Genomic DNA, 18,370 nt, shown 5'->3' on the forward strand with positions numbered 1-18,370 from the left:
ATCTGTTTTGTATTGACACTTGTTTCATTGATGTATGGGGTTCAATTCATCATTACTTTTTTTGGGGTTGTTTGTTTTATCCAAAAGGCTATGAGGAATGTACTGAGCCACTCAAGCACACTACGCACGTAGTGCATCACACACAGCCTGAGGGCTTGGAGCAGCCTAATGGATTAAATAAAGGGCACCTGACCGCTCGGGGTCAATGTGGTAGTACAATCTGTCAGTCAAATTGTATTGGGCTCCGTGTGTTGGGTGTCTCTAGGATCTTACATGGCCCATGTCCACGTGCACCCATCCTGATATGCGCTGCCTACTAAGTGATCCTAGATCAGTGACTCATTGTCAGTGAAATTGCTCCCAATCCCTCGCAGCTCCACCATTAAGTAAGGCCTGCCCCTGCACTTGCACTCTTGTGTGTTGGTGATCGAGGCCATCCTCCATCCGCAGGTTTACCTGCACCTCATCCCTGCTGATGCAGTGGACCTCTGTCTCCTTTCTCTCGAGCCCACCTTTTACTCGTTTTTTTACACTCATTTTTCTACCCTCATATCAGCCTCCTTTATGCACTTTTCTGCATTTCTGCCCTTTTCTACTTTATTTTCACTTTACCCCCTTTCTCCTTTGTGCCTCCCATTCCCTCCTTTCCCTTTCACACCCACTTCCACGCCGCTGCTGCCCCCGTGACCCCTCCATCCCCCAGAGTCGACCGGCCCAATCCAGCTTCCCTCCCCGCTCCCGCCTCCCAGCTGTACAGCCTTTCCCGACCCCTACTTATGGTGGCCACGCGAAGCGGGCACGCCAAAGGGAAGCCCGTCTGCACCTGTCAGCAGCCCGACTGTGACCAGTACCAGGAACCCTGGATCTCTGCACCACCAATGCTAAGACCCAGCGGTACTCCATGCTCTCAACCCAGGCCACAACAACAACTGCAAGCTAGCATCAATCAGCCGACACCCACGGACCCTTCAGCAGTCACTGCTGCCGGCACACCTTCAGCACTGCCAAGACCACGGACTCAGCGCAACCCACCCGCAAGAACACAACAGAACCGAAGACCCTACAATGCATCCTCCTCAAGGTCCGATCCCTTTATAAACATGCCACTTAAATCTGGGACCTCCTCAACACCACCACCCCAGACGTAGCATTCTTCACCTGAACCAATACCACCTCGGGCCGGACCTCACAATCGTCACTCCCCAAGGATACAAGATCTCCAGGAAGGGTCACCCCACCTGCCTGGGAAGAAGAATCGCCACAGTCCACAAATCCACCCTCCGATTGCGCACACTCTCCGACGAGCCCACAGACCTGATGGAACACCTTCACTTCAAGATACTGGCCAGCCCTACCTCCCCCCTCTGAGGAACGCTCATCTACCGACACCTGGACCCCACAGATCTTTTGCCAACTTCCCCACGGACATCATCATCTCCCCGCATGCAATCGAGTCCACCAACTACACCCTACGGAGAGATCTCAAGTTCCACCTTGACAACCAACTGGACCCCAGCACCGCATCCCTCCTGGACAACCTCCACAACATTGGATTCCGCCAGATCGTGACCGAACCCACGCACTCAGCAGGACACACCCTCGACCTCCTCTTCACAACAGGAATTCCATCACCTTCAGCCACACCACTGAATTCCCATGGACTGACCATCGATGCGTCCACTTCACCTTCAGAACACGCACCATCCACAGACAACAGCACCTGCTCCCACGAAGAAACTGGACCAGAATCACCAACAACCAGCTAACCCTATCACTCAGCAACTCCACCCCAACCATCGCAGAAAAAGACGACCCAAAAACCGCAGCCCGTACCAAGCACAGATAGATCTCTGAAAGCGCCAACACCATAGCCCCCTCAAGAAAAACAACACCCACGCCAAGAAAGGTAAATGGTTTACCACCAAACTTCGAGAGTCCAGATGCACTTAACGCCACCTCAAAACGCCTGGATGAACACCAAATCCACAGAAGCCCACAACAACTTCAGAGCCGCCACCAACGCCCACCACCAACCAACTCATCAGAGAAACAAGAAAAAAAGCGAATAAAGACAGAATCTCCACTCATGCACACAACAGCAAAGAACTCTTCAACATCATCACAGAGTTTGCCCGACTCACCAGCGAGTCAACCAACATCCCTCCCTGCGACACTCAGCACTTTTTTCCACCATAAAATCAAGAGCATCTACAACAACTTTGACAAAGACAACCAACACACTGAATCCTCACCAGCCACCCGACACCCTGAAACCAACGATTGACAACTAGACAGCTCTCACCACCGAAAAAGACTCTGAAGACGATGAAGTCAATCCACTCCGGGGCCCCCAGGGACACCTGCCTCACCACATTTTCAACAGAGCCACCAACACCATCGCACCCATGCTCTGGCACACCATCAACCGCTCCCTGGCAACGGCCTCGTTCCCCGACGACTGGAAACACGCCGTGATCAACCTCCTCCTCTAGAAGACCTCGACGGATCCCAACAACCTCAAAAACTACAGACCCATCTCCCTGCTCCCATTCCCAGCGAAAGTCATCGAGAAAACCATCAACAGCCAACTTGCCGCATTAATTGAAGAGCACAATATCCTTGACTCCTCCCAATCCGGCTTCAGAAAAAAACACAGTACAGAAACCGCCCTCATCACCGCAACAGATGACATCCGCACCCTACTGGACAAAGGAGAAACAGCAGCCTTCATCCTCCTCGACCTCTCTGCGGCATTCGACACAGTATCTCACCGCACCCTAATACGCATACGTCACGACGCAGGGATCCAAGACAAGGACCTCGACTGGAATCGCTCCTTCCTCTCTGGCAGAACGCAGCGGGTGAGACTCCCCCCTTTCTTCTCGGACCCTACACCTATCACCTGCGGAGTCCCCCAGGGGTCCTGCCTCAGCCCTACACTCTTCAACGTCTACATGGCTCCACTTGCCCCCATTGTCAGAACCTACTGACTCAACATTGTGTCATAAGCAGACGGCACTCAACTCATCCTCTCCCTATCTAACAAACCCAACACCGCCAGACAGAACTTTCTAGAAGGAATGGAAGCCGTCGCCAAATGAATGAAATACAGCTGCCTACAACTAAACACTAACAAAACGGAAGTACTCCTCATGGGCCCAAACCCCGATGCCTGGAACGACACCTGGTGGCCCCCTCCCTCGTAAACCCGCCCACCCCTACGGACCTGGGAATCATCCTGGACTCAGAGCTCAAAATGGACCGCCAGATCAACTCCGTCTCGTCCTCCTGCTTCCACACCCTCCGCCTCCTATGTAAGACCTTCAAATGGATCCCCCTCGAACACAGAAAGACCGTCACTCACGCCCTGGTCACCAGCAGACTCGACTACGGCAATGCACTCTACGCCGCAATAAACAAAAACCTCACCCTCAAGTTACAGAACATCCAATACGCCGCTGCAAGATTGGTCCTCAACCTGCCAAGACACTGCCACATCTCCCAGGACCTGCGCACACTCCACTGACTCCCCATCGAAGCTAGAATCACCTTCAAGATGTTAACCTACACTCACAAGGCCCTCCATGACACCGGACCAGCATACCTGAACAGCCGACGCAAATTAAACGCACCTTAAAGGACTCTATGATCATCTCAGCTCTCCTAAGCCGTGGTCCCCCGTGCCAGAAAGACCAGATCAGAATGCCGCTCCTTTTCCTTCCTCGCGGCCAGAGCCTGGAACGACCTTCCGCTCCACCTCAGACAGACAACATTGCTCCCTATTTTCGGAAGAAACCTCAAAAGCCTGGTTCTCCGACAGACTCCCTCCTTGATGGACTGAAACCTGCGACACCCCTCATCCCAAAAATCAGTAAAACATCACAGGCTAGCAAACGCCAGATTTAATAGCTTTATCAATGCTCGTTTCTATAGTTGTGCGTCAGCACCACGTAAAGTACAGCTCACTAATGTTGCTTAGTTGCGCATGACAGAAAAGCATGGGAGGTAAACAGCGGAATGCTAAATTGCCAAAGGGCAGCCATGGACCAATGTAAGAAAAACACTTCTGTCCAGGTATTCCTGCCTTAGGGTCTTAAGGGTCGCAAAGGCTGGCCGACCACACAGTCCTCCCACATTTGCATGGTCACTGCTGGGATGTCATATTACCTTACTGGGGTATGTATAGTGCACTCTAGTCACTGGTATCATCTCATAGAGCAATAGTGTGAAGACCTGAGCAAAAAGCTCAAGCAGCACTGCCCGCCTCTTCCACAGGCGTTAATACTGCTCCTTTTTCCAGCTAAACAGTTTGCCATGATCTGAAAGGTTAGTCAAAAGGTCAAGTCATAGCTTTGATATGGAGAACAAAGGATTTCTGTTCTGATCTTGGAACTGGTAGAAATGAATGGTTGGAGCTTGAGAAGGACGTCGGGGACGTTGTTATCAGACACTCATCCTAACACTCAGAAATACTTTAAAGTTTGTTTGTGTACTTCTAGGTGGGACATCTGGGGGAGCAGCAAACACAAAGCCTCAACAGATCACAAACGTTCAGAAAGTTCATAAACTGGAGTTGCAAATTAATATCACTATTTCCTCCTCTAGCAAAGATTCAGTTTTGATGATATGCAATTGTTCAAATATGGCTGGCACGATGACGTAGGTGGCGCTGCGTGTGAAAAGAGAAGGGAAATCCAGAGAGAAAATGTCTCTCTTCAAAGGATTTCCCTTCCTGCTACAGCGCTCACCTCAGTGACGACACACGCCGTAAACAGTGCAAAGAGAGCATGCGCGCGCATGCTCAACCGTAACAATGAAAAACAGTGACATTTCTGTGTTTAACCCAGACACTGTTTGAAAACAGGGACATTTGAGTCACTTGGAGAAAAGTGTAGGGACACAGGGACACTTCTCCAAAAACTGGGACCGTCCTGGGAAAACAGGGACGTCTGGTCACCCGAAGTCAGTGGTGAAATAATATGGCCAACGTTGACACAGAGGCTGTACACAAACAAAGCCAAATAATCTCTGGCTACTTTGAGACACGTTTGGAGGCGCTCATTCCTTGAGGAAAGGAAAGGCAGAACAGATGTAAGTGGTGAGCAAGGTTGTTCACAATACCTGATAGAATAGAGACAAACATGGGCGTCATCAGACAGCACCCTCTGGTCCGCATCACATTGGCATATTACGATAGAGCTCCAGGAATCACAATAGGGTACATCAGAGCAAGTTCATAGCATAAACAAACTTGGGCCATGAGCCAATCCAATAGTAAAAATAAGGACTCCCCATTAGGTTGTGGCATTGGGGTGAAGAGACGAAGCGGTACGAGCTATGCCCGCAAAACAGCGGGGAGCAGACTGGTCAGCTTGGTTTGCAGCGACCAATCTGAGAGGACCCCCTGGGTGCACCAAAAGGTTAAAAGGGTGTGGGCGCTCTCCCCAGCCCCCAAAGAGTCATGTGTCTTCCCCTCAGATTGTTCCCTCGGGGATTACACAGTTGATAGGGTACATCTGTGCAGAGGTCCTTAGATAGCAGTGGTCTTTTAGATAGCACTGCTGTTTGTAATTAATACATGGAAAAGATTTGTATATAAAATAAGAAAATAAATCCCTAATTTAGTTATTTTTCAAAGAATAACATTCAACAATATTGGCATTTGTTATGTTTTCTAGATATGTCTTCTACAGCTAATGCTTAAGTGCACAGTTGTTAAGTTAAGTTAGAATTTTAGAAATATAAATTTATTTTCACTCGCCTCAATTTGTTGTATGGTTATGAGGACAAGTTTCCCTAATAAAAAGTATAACTATATATTATTGCAGTGTTACACCTACAGTTGTGGCTAATTAAGTTAGTTCAGGTGCGGTCAGACTGACTACTCTTGCCTACCCATCTCCATTTCTGTCTTCGTGTATAGCAAAAACAAGAGCACTCTATGGTTCCAAGTGTCTTTATGGTACCTGCGAGCCACAAAAGTACAGTGCTACCTCCTTGCCAAAGTTTTTACAACTCCTTCCTTAACCATTCTAGACTTCCCTATCACAACGTTTCACCTCCACCTGCCAGCCTCTACCAGAAGCTCTTTCTGTGACATACCTCTCACTCTTTTGCTTTGTGCTCTTAAAGGATTCATGTAAAACATAGTAGTTAGACGGAGGTAAGACTGTAGAGGAATGAGGCAGTGTTCACTTGGTGGTGGAACACAAGAAAGGGAAATGATGAAATGACAGAACTGTTTAGCGCTTGTAAAAAATAGTTTACTGGTTGGATTTCTCCAGCACGCAGTACCCGAGGGTTCCGTCTCTGGATAAGTGACCGTATGTCTTTGGCCGCACAGGCCCAGATTACGAAGTGAGGATCAGAATTCCCACATGGAGTTCTGCTTCACACTATTATAAGCTGAAAGTGGCAGCACTGGACCCAAGTTTACTGGCTGAAAATTCTGGTCGGGGCAAAGGGCGTATTGCAGCCAGGACCTTTTCCCAAACCATGCCGGACCGCGGCCATGTAATGGTAATGCTTGCCCCCCCAGTTCCCCAAGTCCAGGGGATAATTTTTATTCTTTCTCCACTACCCCAAACCTCAAACACTATTACTCCCACCACCCAACTCACTGAACAGCTTGGCAGAATTTCACCACCTGCTGTTTTGCCTCCCTGATACATACCATCAAACAAGGGGTTCCTCAGGGCTCAGCATTGAGCCCTACGCTATTCAACCTGTATGTCCCACCGTTAGCAGCTGTGGCCAGGAGCAGAGGACTAACGGTAGTATCATATGCTGATGATACTCAGCTGGAAGTAGCACTCTCTGACGACTCCATGCAGGATGCTCTCAAGTTCCGGAGCGATCTTGCAGCTGTTGCAGAGTGGATGACTGCCAACTGCCTCCAGCTTAATGCCAGCAAATCTGAGGTTCTCTGGTAGGGAGAGACTCAGAGCAGTGGGGCGAGTGCTGGTGGCCTGCAACCCTGGGATGTGCACCTGCCCCCAAACAGATGGTTGAAAATCTGGGTGTCTGGGTAGACTCGGCCCTCAGTTTTCAGGTCCAAACCAAAAAAGTTGTGGAGACCTGCTTTGGACTACTGCGTGGGCTCAAACCGCTGCTGGGTTTCTTTGATCCTTCCATCCGTCGAGTTATCATCCAGGCCTTCATTATGTCTAGGCTAGACTATGCCAGTTCTCTTTACCAGGAGGTTAACAAGGTACGGCTGCAGAGGGTTCAAAATGCGGCTGCTAGAACTCGCCTTGTCCTTCCTAGAACTTGTTCTTTGACTAATGCCATCCACCGACTACATTGGTTGCCAGTGGCCAGGCACGTCAAGTTCAAGTCCCTCTGCATTGCCTTTAAAATTATGAATCTCTCCTCTCTAGTTATCCTGGCTAACCTGCCTTACCCTATACACCCACTCACCAACTTAGATCTCTGGGTCAGCATATGGCGGTTGTTCCCAGAGTGAGGAGGGTGCGTGCAGGTGGGCGCACCTTCCGTACCCTGGCTGCTAAACTTTGGAATTCTCTTCCTGTGCACATCCGAAGTATGATCAGCTACCTGGCATATCCGAAGTATGATCAACTACCTGGCATTCTGCCAGGTCATTAAAACGCACCTTTTCCCTCCGCCTTAGGCCCGGCATTCAGCTAGTAGCCTCCCAGTTCCTGGTGGTCAGCGCTGGGACACCCCTTTGCTGGGGCAGCTGTGCGCTATACAAAACCCGTAACATAACATAACATTAAACCCCGCAAAAATTGTGTAATTCTTTGCTAAATACCAGTTTGAAAAACCACTTCCACACAGCTATTCCCATTCTGTGACATCTAGACAATTACTCTCGGAATTCCATGCAGAGATTCTGAACGGTGTTGGTAATACCTAGAGCCTGAAATCTGAGCTGGGAATCCCATTCTAAATGTAATTGAGGTGCAAGTATCTGATACACTCAGCAAAGCAGTGGTCACTTTGACACTTGGTAATGACACAGCATCCTACATTTTAGCACACAGTTCCATGGCCTACTCCATCAATTGCATGTCTGATTTTTGAAGGCTTTCCTTTTAGACAGAATATGTTGTAGGTCTGACTCATATTGGAGAAATCCACCAGCATTAATCTCCTTTTCTCTCCAACTTGCTTCCAACAGAAATACAAGAAGTACTTTGCTCTAACATTCCTGGGCTCTATCCTGTGGATTGCTATTTTCTCCTACCTCATGGTGTGGTGGGCTCACCAGGTAAGGCGCTACATGTAGCAACTGTAAACCATTCTTTTGGGCCTTATATGCTTTAGAGGACTTTGACTGGCTAAAAGCCATACTTTAAGGCAACATGCAAAGCACGTTACAATCACAGAGGACAAGTCACAGATTCATAGAGTGTCAGTTGAAAAAGACCTCAGTCTGCCTAGCCCCCTAATTCCACCTACTGCAGCATCAGATGCTTGTATCACATCTTCAACTTTACACAGATTCTCCCACAGCTTATGTTGCCTTTTGCCACCAAGAGCCTTTTTCGATGTATTGTTTTGCTAGATATTACATGTATCACCTGAATTACAACAACTGCCGCTTTCCAAGTTGAAGCCAAGTCAGGGGGGTTTGCTTGCTGATCGTCCTTTGTACATATCAGGCATCAGCTCACACACTAGGGCTTTGAAATAAAATGTGTCTTAGGTATAGAAAATACTGTTGAAGCTCTGATTTCCAGTGAATTTCTTTATTTCAGACTTCAGATCGGTTTTATGGTTCGGTCAACGTGCCACCCAAATAAGGCTTCCTGCTAACATGTTTCATATTGTGGGTATTTTAGCCCACCGCTCCATAAGGGCAAGCAATCAAGAAGGGAAACTCAGAGTAAGCATTGCAGCCTGCTGCCGAGGGCTTGACCGATTGTCAAAAGACCGGAACCGGAGTTCTAAGCCCAAGCCACAGACTAGGGCCTTATAACAATGAGAGGGTGTTTAACAACCAGTAAAGTACGAGACAGAAGGGTTTTAAAGCTATTAAAACATTCTACCCACCTAGAATAGAATGTTATAAGTCAAAAAGGGAGAAGCAGAAAGACCGCCATTGGAATATTGGAGCAGAAGGCTTTTATCAACCATTATTAGCCCTCAGCCACTCATTGTCTTCAATTGAGCTCCCAAAATTCCTATGTTCTAATTATGATCAAGTTTGGACTTAAAATACGAAAATCCCAGTAACAGTGTCTTCCAATAGATTAACATGCGAGTCCAATGAGTAGTAGTTTCCCGCAGCGGACCTGGAGCGTACCCTGTAGGATTGTTTTGATGTCAAAGGACTGATGTGTGAGCCCATGCTTGAGAAGTATCTGGGACCTTGGAGTTCTGACTTGGAGGGTATTGCTGTGGCTGTGCTGGACTTTTGTTTGAATATATGATTATACATTGACTGTTGTTGTAAATGAGTTGAGGTGTGCACAGCTTATTCTCTTGCTATCCTTACTTACTCTCCTTCATACATCATAGGTTTTCAGTCCTTGCTCTATCTAGGGTGAACCTCGGAAAACACTCGCGGCAGCTGGTGGTTAACACGTTCACTTCTGTGCTTGTGAATGGGCTGACCATGTCTGTCTCGAACTAAAATAAGGGCTCTACGATTCTTAAATTCAGCCAGAACTGTTGTGAGAACATGTGAAGTTTGTGAACTTTGCTGGCAAGTGTATAGTCCCTGCAAAAAGTTTTTTAGGAAATAATTTCCCAAACACTGTTTTTTTTCTCAACTCCAGTCTCCCTTAGTCCTCTACAATTCCAAAACATTTCTGATCCCTACACCAACACTCACAGCATATTTTGAATTATTTGGGACCACCGACCCCTTGCCTGGTTTACTCCCATGCCTTGTCAGTTTCAGGGCTGGAAGGAAAAGTAAACTTCAGAGAAAGAGCACAGCTACAGTTTTGCAGTGGTCAATGGCATTCCATTGGGATGCACCATGCCTCAATATTGTTGAATGGGGTTAGACCCAACATTGAGGCGGCAGGTATGGGTGAATTGTGATTTTTCATTCGTCATTGCTAAACTAACTCTGTCCCGGTGACCACAACTTTTCTCGAGGAGAGTAAATTAATGTTCCTGCCTGGCCCTTCTGAGGTGCACCTACACACGTTTTTCTGTAAGGTAGATATATATTTCTTCTGACCATCCCTACAACAATCAAACTGTTGTCCCTACTATCTCCAAATTCCAATTTGGCCCTCCGCCTTGTAATGAATTAAGGGCTGCTTACCACAGCTATTCCTTAGCTTGCCTTGAACAGCTCTTCCTGAACCTGCCGCTAACGCACCTTCTAGGCTTCCGCAGCCTGCATAAAGCAACTTTGCTCCTCTTGCTTTTGCCGCCATCACGGCATCGATGCAGTGTATAAACTCAGGCTTGTATTATACCCGTCCTGATGATGATCCTAGTATGTTTGTAAAGAGGATCGAAACGTCGTCGAATTGTTTAAACAGTGGGCACATTAATCCATTGTGTTAAAACAAGTGCATTTACTGTTGTTTTGAAAGCTTGCCCTAATTATTACTATCGGCCAAAAGCTATTTTTGTCTTGCCCGAAATGTCTTGTTGCCCAAAAGTAATAGTTTTTTTGTTTGTGTAGGGCGCAGGATTGCGTCCCACTCCATTTTCTTGAGCTCTTATTCGTTTTTACATTTAATTGATTCATTAAATTGTTTGTCCAGCTGGACATCATTAATATAGCACTGATTCTAGTCTACATTTATTGTAATTATAACTTGTTTTTTAAGGACCACTGCTTCTGGTTAAAAAAAAAGTGGAATAGTAATCAAGCATCTTGGGCATTTTACAGTGTTAGTCCCTGCTTGCAATTTCCTGCAGTAGTAATTACACATCCACCAGTATTCTGCATAAAACAAGGCCTGGAGCCGATTTTTTCTGTGTAAAATTAAATTACTAGTCTGAGCAATAGGAAGGTGTATAGCAGTAGTTTCTATAGAGTAAGAAACAATATGGGTGATACTGATGTTTCTAATGACACCTCTTTGTTCTATGTGGTGACCTGCCCAATGAGCCATAAGTGAATAAAAATGATTGCAGCCCCAAGTGTATTCGTGCTGTGCAGGATGACAGGCTTATTTTGTACTGCAGCAGGGCTGCTCTAAAACATTTACCAACCCTGAGATGCACCTCAAATGACAGGATCGTATATTACAAAGGTTGTGTCTTAAAGTGCTGTACAGCACCAAGACATTCTGACTGCTTCGCCAAAATAAAATGGCGCCTGAAGTGGAAGTGTAGAGTGCGGGCCGCCACACGCAAACTTCCAATGCACATAATTATCACCTCGGGTCCTGACATAGAATTATGTCACAGCAGTGAATACAGACCATGTTACCAGAACTTGTATCATAGAAATTGAAATAGGACAAACTCAGCACTACTCAGGAAACATAACGAAAAAGTTATTGTAAGCAAACCCAAAAATACTTAAACAGTGCAGATAGACTTCCTAAAGTGACAAAGACTGTCAGGCAGCCAGTGCAAGCAAACAATCTACCCCACTGAAAGAATAACAAGATAACTGGGAAAGGGAAAGTAATTGGAATTAATTATTAGTCAATACAATCGATTGTATTAGAGAAATCCGGTGATTACGACTGTACAAGAAAATATTGATGTAACTTAGCTGTGTATGTGGTGACAAGATGAACGTGGATGTGCACCATGAGTGTACCACAATGTGATAATGTCAGAAAAATATATATCTAAATATCATGAAATTTCCAGCAATGTAATATGCAACAATAAAGCCAATTTTCCTCTGATAAGTTGCTAGAAAAAGTATAGTGGCCTTAAGGTCTCATGGTTTTAACACCTTTAAAACAACTTGGGTTGAATGATATACCTTATTACCCATACTAATGGAGGGATAGATCAGTACATTAATGTAATAAAAAAAAAAAAAAGAATTACACATAGGAAAATGTCCTTCTTATATTTATAAACCATATTTAAGGTTAAATCATCCGAATGGTCTACAAAGCATTGTAAATAAAACATCTTAACTGCTTAAGGAATAGATTCCTTACAACAAATAGTACCACAGCAAAGCCTCAGTTAGTTCCAGACTCAAGAAAACTAATATGGACACAAAGCCTTAATATATTTTTACCCTTGACTGGACCCCATCCTCGCTACCATCGCTTTGCAGCCCCCACCAACCAAACTTTCACCACCAAAACTGAGAAACTCATTATCACTACTGCCCAGCCTGTAGAGCTCACTGGCACTCCTACCCTCTTTCCAAGCAACTGAACACCTGCTGCTGTTTAAGTACCTGCTGGTCACCTACCTCTTCAAATAAGAGTCTGCCAATTGACACTCTGGAAAAGTGCATGGAACTCCAATTGCAGTTACAGCACAAAGTTATGGACAATGTATTTGATTGAACAACATATAGCACATGTGATGCACACAAGACTTCAACTGAGGCTACCGCACCCACAGGTAATGATTGCAAGACACGCCGCCTGGGGCGGCAACACTGAATGCTCATGACGTGCATGAGCATTCAACGCCCACCCAGAAGATGACCACAGGGCACCATCTGATAACACAACACAAGATCCTCCTGATGTACATAAAACGAATCTGAGACTTCATCCTTACATGAATTTCCAACAAATGCTACAAAACCGGACATCAAATGTTACAAACGTGACTATCATAATATTCACCAAAATCTTAACATTCAACCTTCGTGATATCTATAGGACGCAATCTTAAATTGCCACCAAAAAACACTCGTGCTCTAGAGACTACAGCGAAGGAAATAAACTCTCTCTTGGGGATGTTAATGAGACTGCAGATAAGGCTTCACCATTTAACCTTGATGGTGTACGTAGATCTGCATCCGAGGCTGTGACCCACCAGCCTTTTGATGTACATGTGACTCCATATAAAGCGACGAGGGCTATCCTCAAACTGAAAAGCAACTTGTACTCTGAAAATGTGTTGTGTCTGCAAACTTTGATGCTGTTTAGCGTGGCAGCAGTGCTAATTGATAATGTCATTATATGAAAACGAAATAATAAAACCCATAATTAACTAATGTCAACATTTTGCTCATATGAACTCTAGCCAGAGTCCAATCTCTTAAGATGAGACCAGTACTGCATGCTGGCCCCAAGCCATGGGTAGGTATGTCCAAACTACAGAGCAAGTTTGTGGAAATATGTCAATTTGTAGATTGGTTGATTTTTTTATTTCAAACTATTTTTTTTTTTAGGTAGGTGAAACAGTGGGGATTTCAGAAGAAATTATGGGCTTGACCATCCTGGCAGCAGGTACCTCAATACCTGACCTTATCACTAGTGTGATCGTCGCCCGTAAAGGCTTGGGGGACATGGCGGTTTCCAGCTCTGTGGGTAGCAACATCTTTGATATCACAGTTGGGTGAGTATCAATCACTGCTGCATAAAAATTGAGAGACATATAAAGTGTCTAACCACCCAAGTATGTAATACATGTTTGTGCATCTGAAGAATGTTGTCCGTGTGTGAGTGCATCTTCCCTTTTGTGTCATTGAACAAGTATTTTTGTAAGATTAGCATGTCCTACATGCCACCATTACCTTGTAGTTGAAACTGGAGTAATTGCTGAAAAGTCGCATATGTTTTTTCACCTCTGCGTTCTAGCCAGAAACCAGTCTTTAGAGAGCCTACAATTTCAATAGAAACATCGCTGCGATCAACAGAAAGGTCATTTTCAGCACCACAGTTGAGTCGTAACCGTAAAAGTCATATTCTTTTTGTGTGTTGATTTCCGGGAGCAATCAGGGTGCTCACCATGCAGAGAACTCCTTTAAAATTTTGCTCATGTTCTCTGGTAATATGTCAAACTATGTGAACTGTGTTTAATACGTCCACTGTTAGCCATCAGACCATGATCTGCCCAAATCCAAGAACACCTAATCAAAAAAATCTAAAGTTCAAGTTGAAAGTGTGACTTTAACACAAATGCTCGTAAACATCAGAGACATCAGGAAAGGACCCCTCTAAAGAAACAGGGTTGGAGATCTCCAGGACCCCTCCACAAAAGCAGGGTTGGAGTTCTTCCTTCCACAAGAACACCATGATTGGACCAGACCCTGGCTAGTCTTGTAACACAAATGATGGGGCCACATGCAGACCGTGATGAGCCTCCTACCAACCCCCCCACCTCCCCGCCCGAGTCACCCAGATCTCACATGAGTTGCAGGGGCCTCCCTTGAATGGTTGGAAGCCCCTATGCAACAGGGATGCAGGGGTCTACATTACGCCATTGACCCTGACTGAGTTATGGTCACAAGACACCAAAAGAAGACATGTCCAGAAGGAGGTGAAACAGGAGAAAACACTGATCAATATCTACATGCAGAGGAAGCTTTTCTTTGTATCTCTGGGATCCCCACATCATAAGCACTCACTCGTGCCACTTTTTCTGAATCTTTCAACCAAAAGAATTTAAACACACTCCAAAATAATAACCAAACAAAAATCTATCTATTCTGTACACTTAAACTTCTAATCCACCTTTTAGCCTTGATTTCAGTCTCTGAAAGGTTCAAGGTCCGGCATTCAGTTGTCTATGTCTCCAAATGCTAAACTCTACTACCTGGGTGTCTTCTCAATTTATAACACAAACAACCAGTGTCTCTGATGGGAAGGCGGACCTTCCTCTTGCAGGAAGCTTAGTTTAATCTCTTAGGTGGTTGTATCTTGCCATTTGCCCTTGATGCACGTGAGTCCCAGGAGAGGCTATACAGAAGGACACCACAAAGGAACACTTGCACCTCATTGCTTTCCCACCTCTTCCTCCCAATCGGTCAAAGCTTGGGAAGAGGAAAAACAACCAGTATCAGAGAAGAATTGGTTGACCGTTAAAGTTATCTCTCAATGTTATTATTTATGCACCACTAAGGCACTTATTTCTATATTAAATACATGTAGTGTGGCGAGTGAGGTGATAAGACTGTGTACGGAAGTTTGCAAGTGATTACTTTAAAGGTGGTGCTTAAGTATAAGTACAAGTGAAAAGAATGACTTACAGTAACATAAAAGAGATGCGTAAATGGTTATTCAATCAGATAAGTATAAGTTATGATTGGTTGTGGTTGTTTATTTATTTTGAAGGTTTTATATAGCGCGGACCAGACCCATGCGTGTATCAGAGCACTTTACAACATATACAGGAAAAGGGGAAATAGAGGCGGCATAGGCATATAGATACGAAAATACTATTGCTTATAATTTATAAGCGCTTTATAAATGTCTTTATTATTATTATTATTATTATAATGGTCAAACAAACAGTAACTGTCCCAACATAGCACATATCTACCATCCTGCATCACATAGATCAAGTGAATTTTGTAAGGGGAATCGATTTAACTTCCTTTTTAAAGTATGCCGCGTGAGGGTTCTGTCTTGTTTTTGGGGGTAAGGCATTCCAAATCCTAGGGGCCATTCCTGAGTTGGATCGGTGTAGTTTAATGTTCGTTTGGCACAAATAAGATAGAAATAAGTGTGTAAGTGGTGTATAAATAACACTAAGTGATAACTAGAACTGTAGAATTTCTAATGATTGAGGAGCTTATTTTAGAAAAACAAGTTTTACTACCTCACAACTACTTTATACATAGAAACAACTCACATATCTATTGAGTGTGACTTTACTGCACATTTGTGCAGAGTGCAAAGTGCTATTTATTACCATTGTAAAAAGTGTGGGCAGGGCCATGACCAATGATAGGCGAGGAATTGAAAGAGTCATGATGTCCCTCCCTCCCTCAACAATGGTAATACATAGCATAAAACACTCTTCACATCTGCATAGATGTTTATGTTATGGCATTTTTCCTTTGTTTTAACAAATGAAAACTAGGCTACAGTATGTTACATTTGTGCAGAGCATCTACCCTTTTTTTTTTCTCTCTCTCTCTCTCTCTCTTTCTCTCTCTCTCTCTCTTTCTCTCTCTCTCTCTCTCCTTTAAAGAACGTATGTACTTGTGTGTGTTATTAAGGGATAGATTAGTACATTAATGTAAAAGTCCTTAATGTAGAATAACTACTGATGGCACTGCATACTAAAACGCCAGATGATATCCCCATCAGCCTGATATAGAAGTTGAAGGCCATTGCTTTTAAAACACAATGTGCAGACCTTTAATTGCAGGAATGCTGACCAACAATGCAAATAATAAATGCATCAACATTTTGCAGACCTTTTAAATGTCTCCTTCTCTTCATTGAACTTGCAGCTTGCCTGTTCCCTGGTTCCTGTTCTCCATGTTCAACGGATACAGTCCGGTGGCGGTCAGCAGCAACGGCCTCTTCTGTGCCATTGTCCTCCTCTTCCTCATGCTCCTCTTTGTCATCTTCTCCATCGCCGCCTGCAAATGGAAGATGAACAAGTTCCTGGGGTTCACCATGTTTGCCCTGTACTTTATCTTCCTGATCGTCAGCGTAATGTTGGAGGATCGCATTATTATCTGCCCAATCTCGATATGAGGCTTCCAGCGAGAGTCTCCGAGTATATAGCAGACTGACCACTGTCCACTCTTTGCCCCAACTCTATTTCTTCTACAGCTGTAACACAAAGTCAACAACCCACTTACGCACGGATGGAATCCAAGAACACAGGCATATGTCTTTGATAAATGCAACTCACCATACTGGCCAATGTCTTGGAATTTGCAGCTTTTAATTTAACCCTCACGATTAGGACAATTGTGGTCAGATTCATCCAGTGCTGGATGCAACATAGCTAAGAATGGCATCCTTGGTGTGAAGTACATTGCTTTCATGGATATCTGCAACATCCCATCTGAGAAGATGCAGATAGTGGTCAAAGGCTCCGTTACTGCAATCAGACCGGCCACATATGGATGGAGCTCTCCACAATCGTGCATTCGGGAAATGAACTGCAAGGTCAACCCGTAGCCCAGCAAGCACAAGTGACATGAAATTTGACCAATTGACATTTCTAATGAAGGCTTCTGGGGCCTGAAATGGCACAGAAGTGGTGGAAAGGACTATTGGAGCAGCATGATCTCCATGGCTGAAGGATTGCCTACCCACTTTACCCCATGTCTAGATGTGGGCAAGAGAAGCCCTAGCTGTCTTTTGGAAGTGACAAGTCTCTCTCCCTCTTGCAGTGACGCCAGAAGAACACTTCATTAAGGAAAGTAGGACCAAAAATGAAAGTTAAGGGGTGTCTATTTACAGAGCAGGTGTAGATTGGTGGTTTCATATATTCAAACTTATAAATGACTGCTCCTCCTGGGGGACAGCTGAGGTCTGCACAGGATAAAACCCAGTAACGGTAAGAGAAAGTAGAGTGCCATAAGTATGAGTATAGATCAGCGCCTTCAAGAGTCTATCATACTGTCAATCATGGTATCGTTTTTAGAAAAGAAACAAAACAGTACGTTTATGCAAAGTTTACAACACTCAAACGGTTTGCAGTGCTTCTGTGCATCGTCGTGCGTAGCTCCAGGCGCAGAGCCAAAAGATTGCCCGAAGTGCTAAGGGGCTGAATTAGTTAATGAATGTGATTCACAATCAATAAAACACAGTCTGAAAGGACTGTGATTTGGCGACTTCATTTTGTTTTTAATACAGTGTTCTGTTTGTTGTGGTCAAAGATTAGCCATAGTATGGCTGGCCTCCATAAGAAGACTTTGAATTCCATAGAAAGTTGGGGGAAGAGTCATTGATGTGTTCAGATATGGAATATCATGATATTTTCAAACAGGGAGGGGTGGGGACTTGGTCAGATGCCCGCGACCAACTGGTTGCAAAATCTCCAGAGTATCTTATTGGTAAGTTCACCTGTGGACCTCGGGTAATATTCAATGAGTTGCGACAATGTACAAGACTATGATATAGGCATGTCGGTCTGTCAGTGCCTCCCAGGTAAAGATCCTCGACTTTGTGTTAACACACGTACAGAAAGCAGTGAAACAGGTGTCTTCAAGTGTTGTGAGATGCTGGCTCAAGGCGTGTATAATTGGGGGGAAGGGGGGAATGAAGATCCTAGGATTTTGGAGAAGTCTGTAAGACAAGGGCCCATCACAGACACAGGGTTTGCTGCGACAGGGGCGTAAGAGTGATACTTGGCCGACTTAACGGTGCAGAGGGCACCCACTTATACATGGCAAAATAATACCACAGTCCAAACTAACTGGCTCCTACATATCTGCATCATATAAAACATCCTAAATATACACAGGGTGGACCCGGTAACCCTCACAATCTGGGTCTATTCCATATATAATTCCAGAATGATTCTGCTGTAAAAGTAACAAAAAGGATTTTTAACAACAGATTATTTAGTAAGGGGTCAAAAA

At 44.9% G+C, this 18,370-nt stretch overlaps 1 protein-coding gene across 2 annotated transcripts in view; it reads left to right on the plus strand.

The window, feature by feature from the left end:
- SLC24A1 (solute carrier family 24 member 1) overlaps nucleotides 1–17,618 on the plus strand; it is a 121,478-nt gene extending 103,860 nt beyond the window's left edge. The window contains exons 7-9 of one of the 2 annotated variants that reach the window (XM_086958957.1): nucleotides 8,147–8,236; nucleotides 13,268–13,434; nucleotides 16,280–17,618. In XM_086958957.1, coding sequence (XP_086815083.1) covers nucleotides 8,147–8,236; nucleotides 13,268–13,434; nucleotides 16,280–16,529 — 507 coding nt within the window. In that variant the 3' untranslated portion in view covers nucleotides 16,530–17,618. The remainder of the gene's footprint in view (nucleotides 1–8,146; nucleotides 8,237–13,267; nucleotides 13,435–16,279) is intronic. The other variant, XM_086958958.1, reaches the window with a different exon arrangement.
- The last annotated feature ends 752 nt before the right edge of the window (nucleotides 17,619–18,370 follow it).

The sequence above is a fragment of the Lissotriton vulgaris genome, chromosome 2_1, assembly GCF_964263255.1.
Source record: "Lissotriton vulgaris chromosome 2_1, aLisVul1.2, whole genome shotgun sequence".
In the NCBI taxonomy this organism is placed as follows: Eukaryota; Metazoa; Chordata; class Amphibia; order Caudata; family Salamandridae; genus Lissotriton; species Lissotriton vulgaris.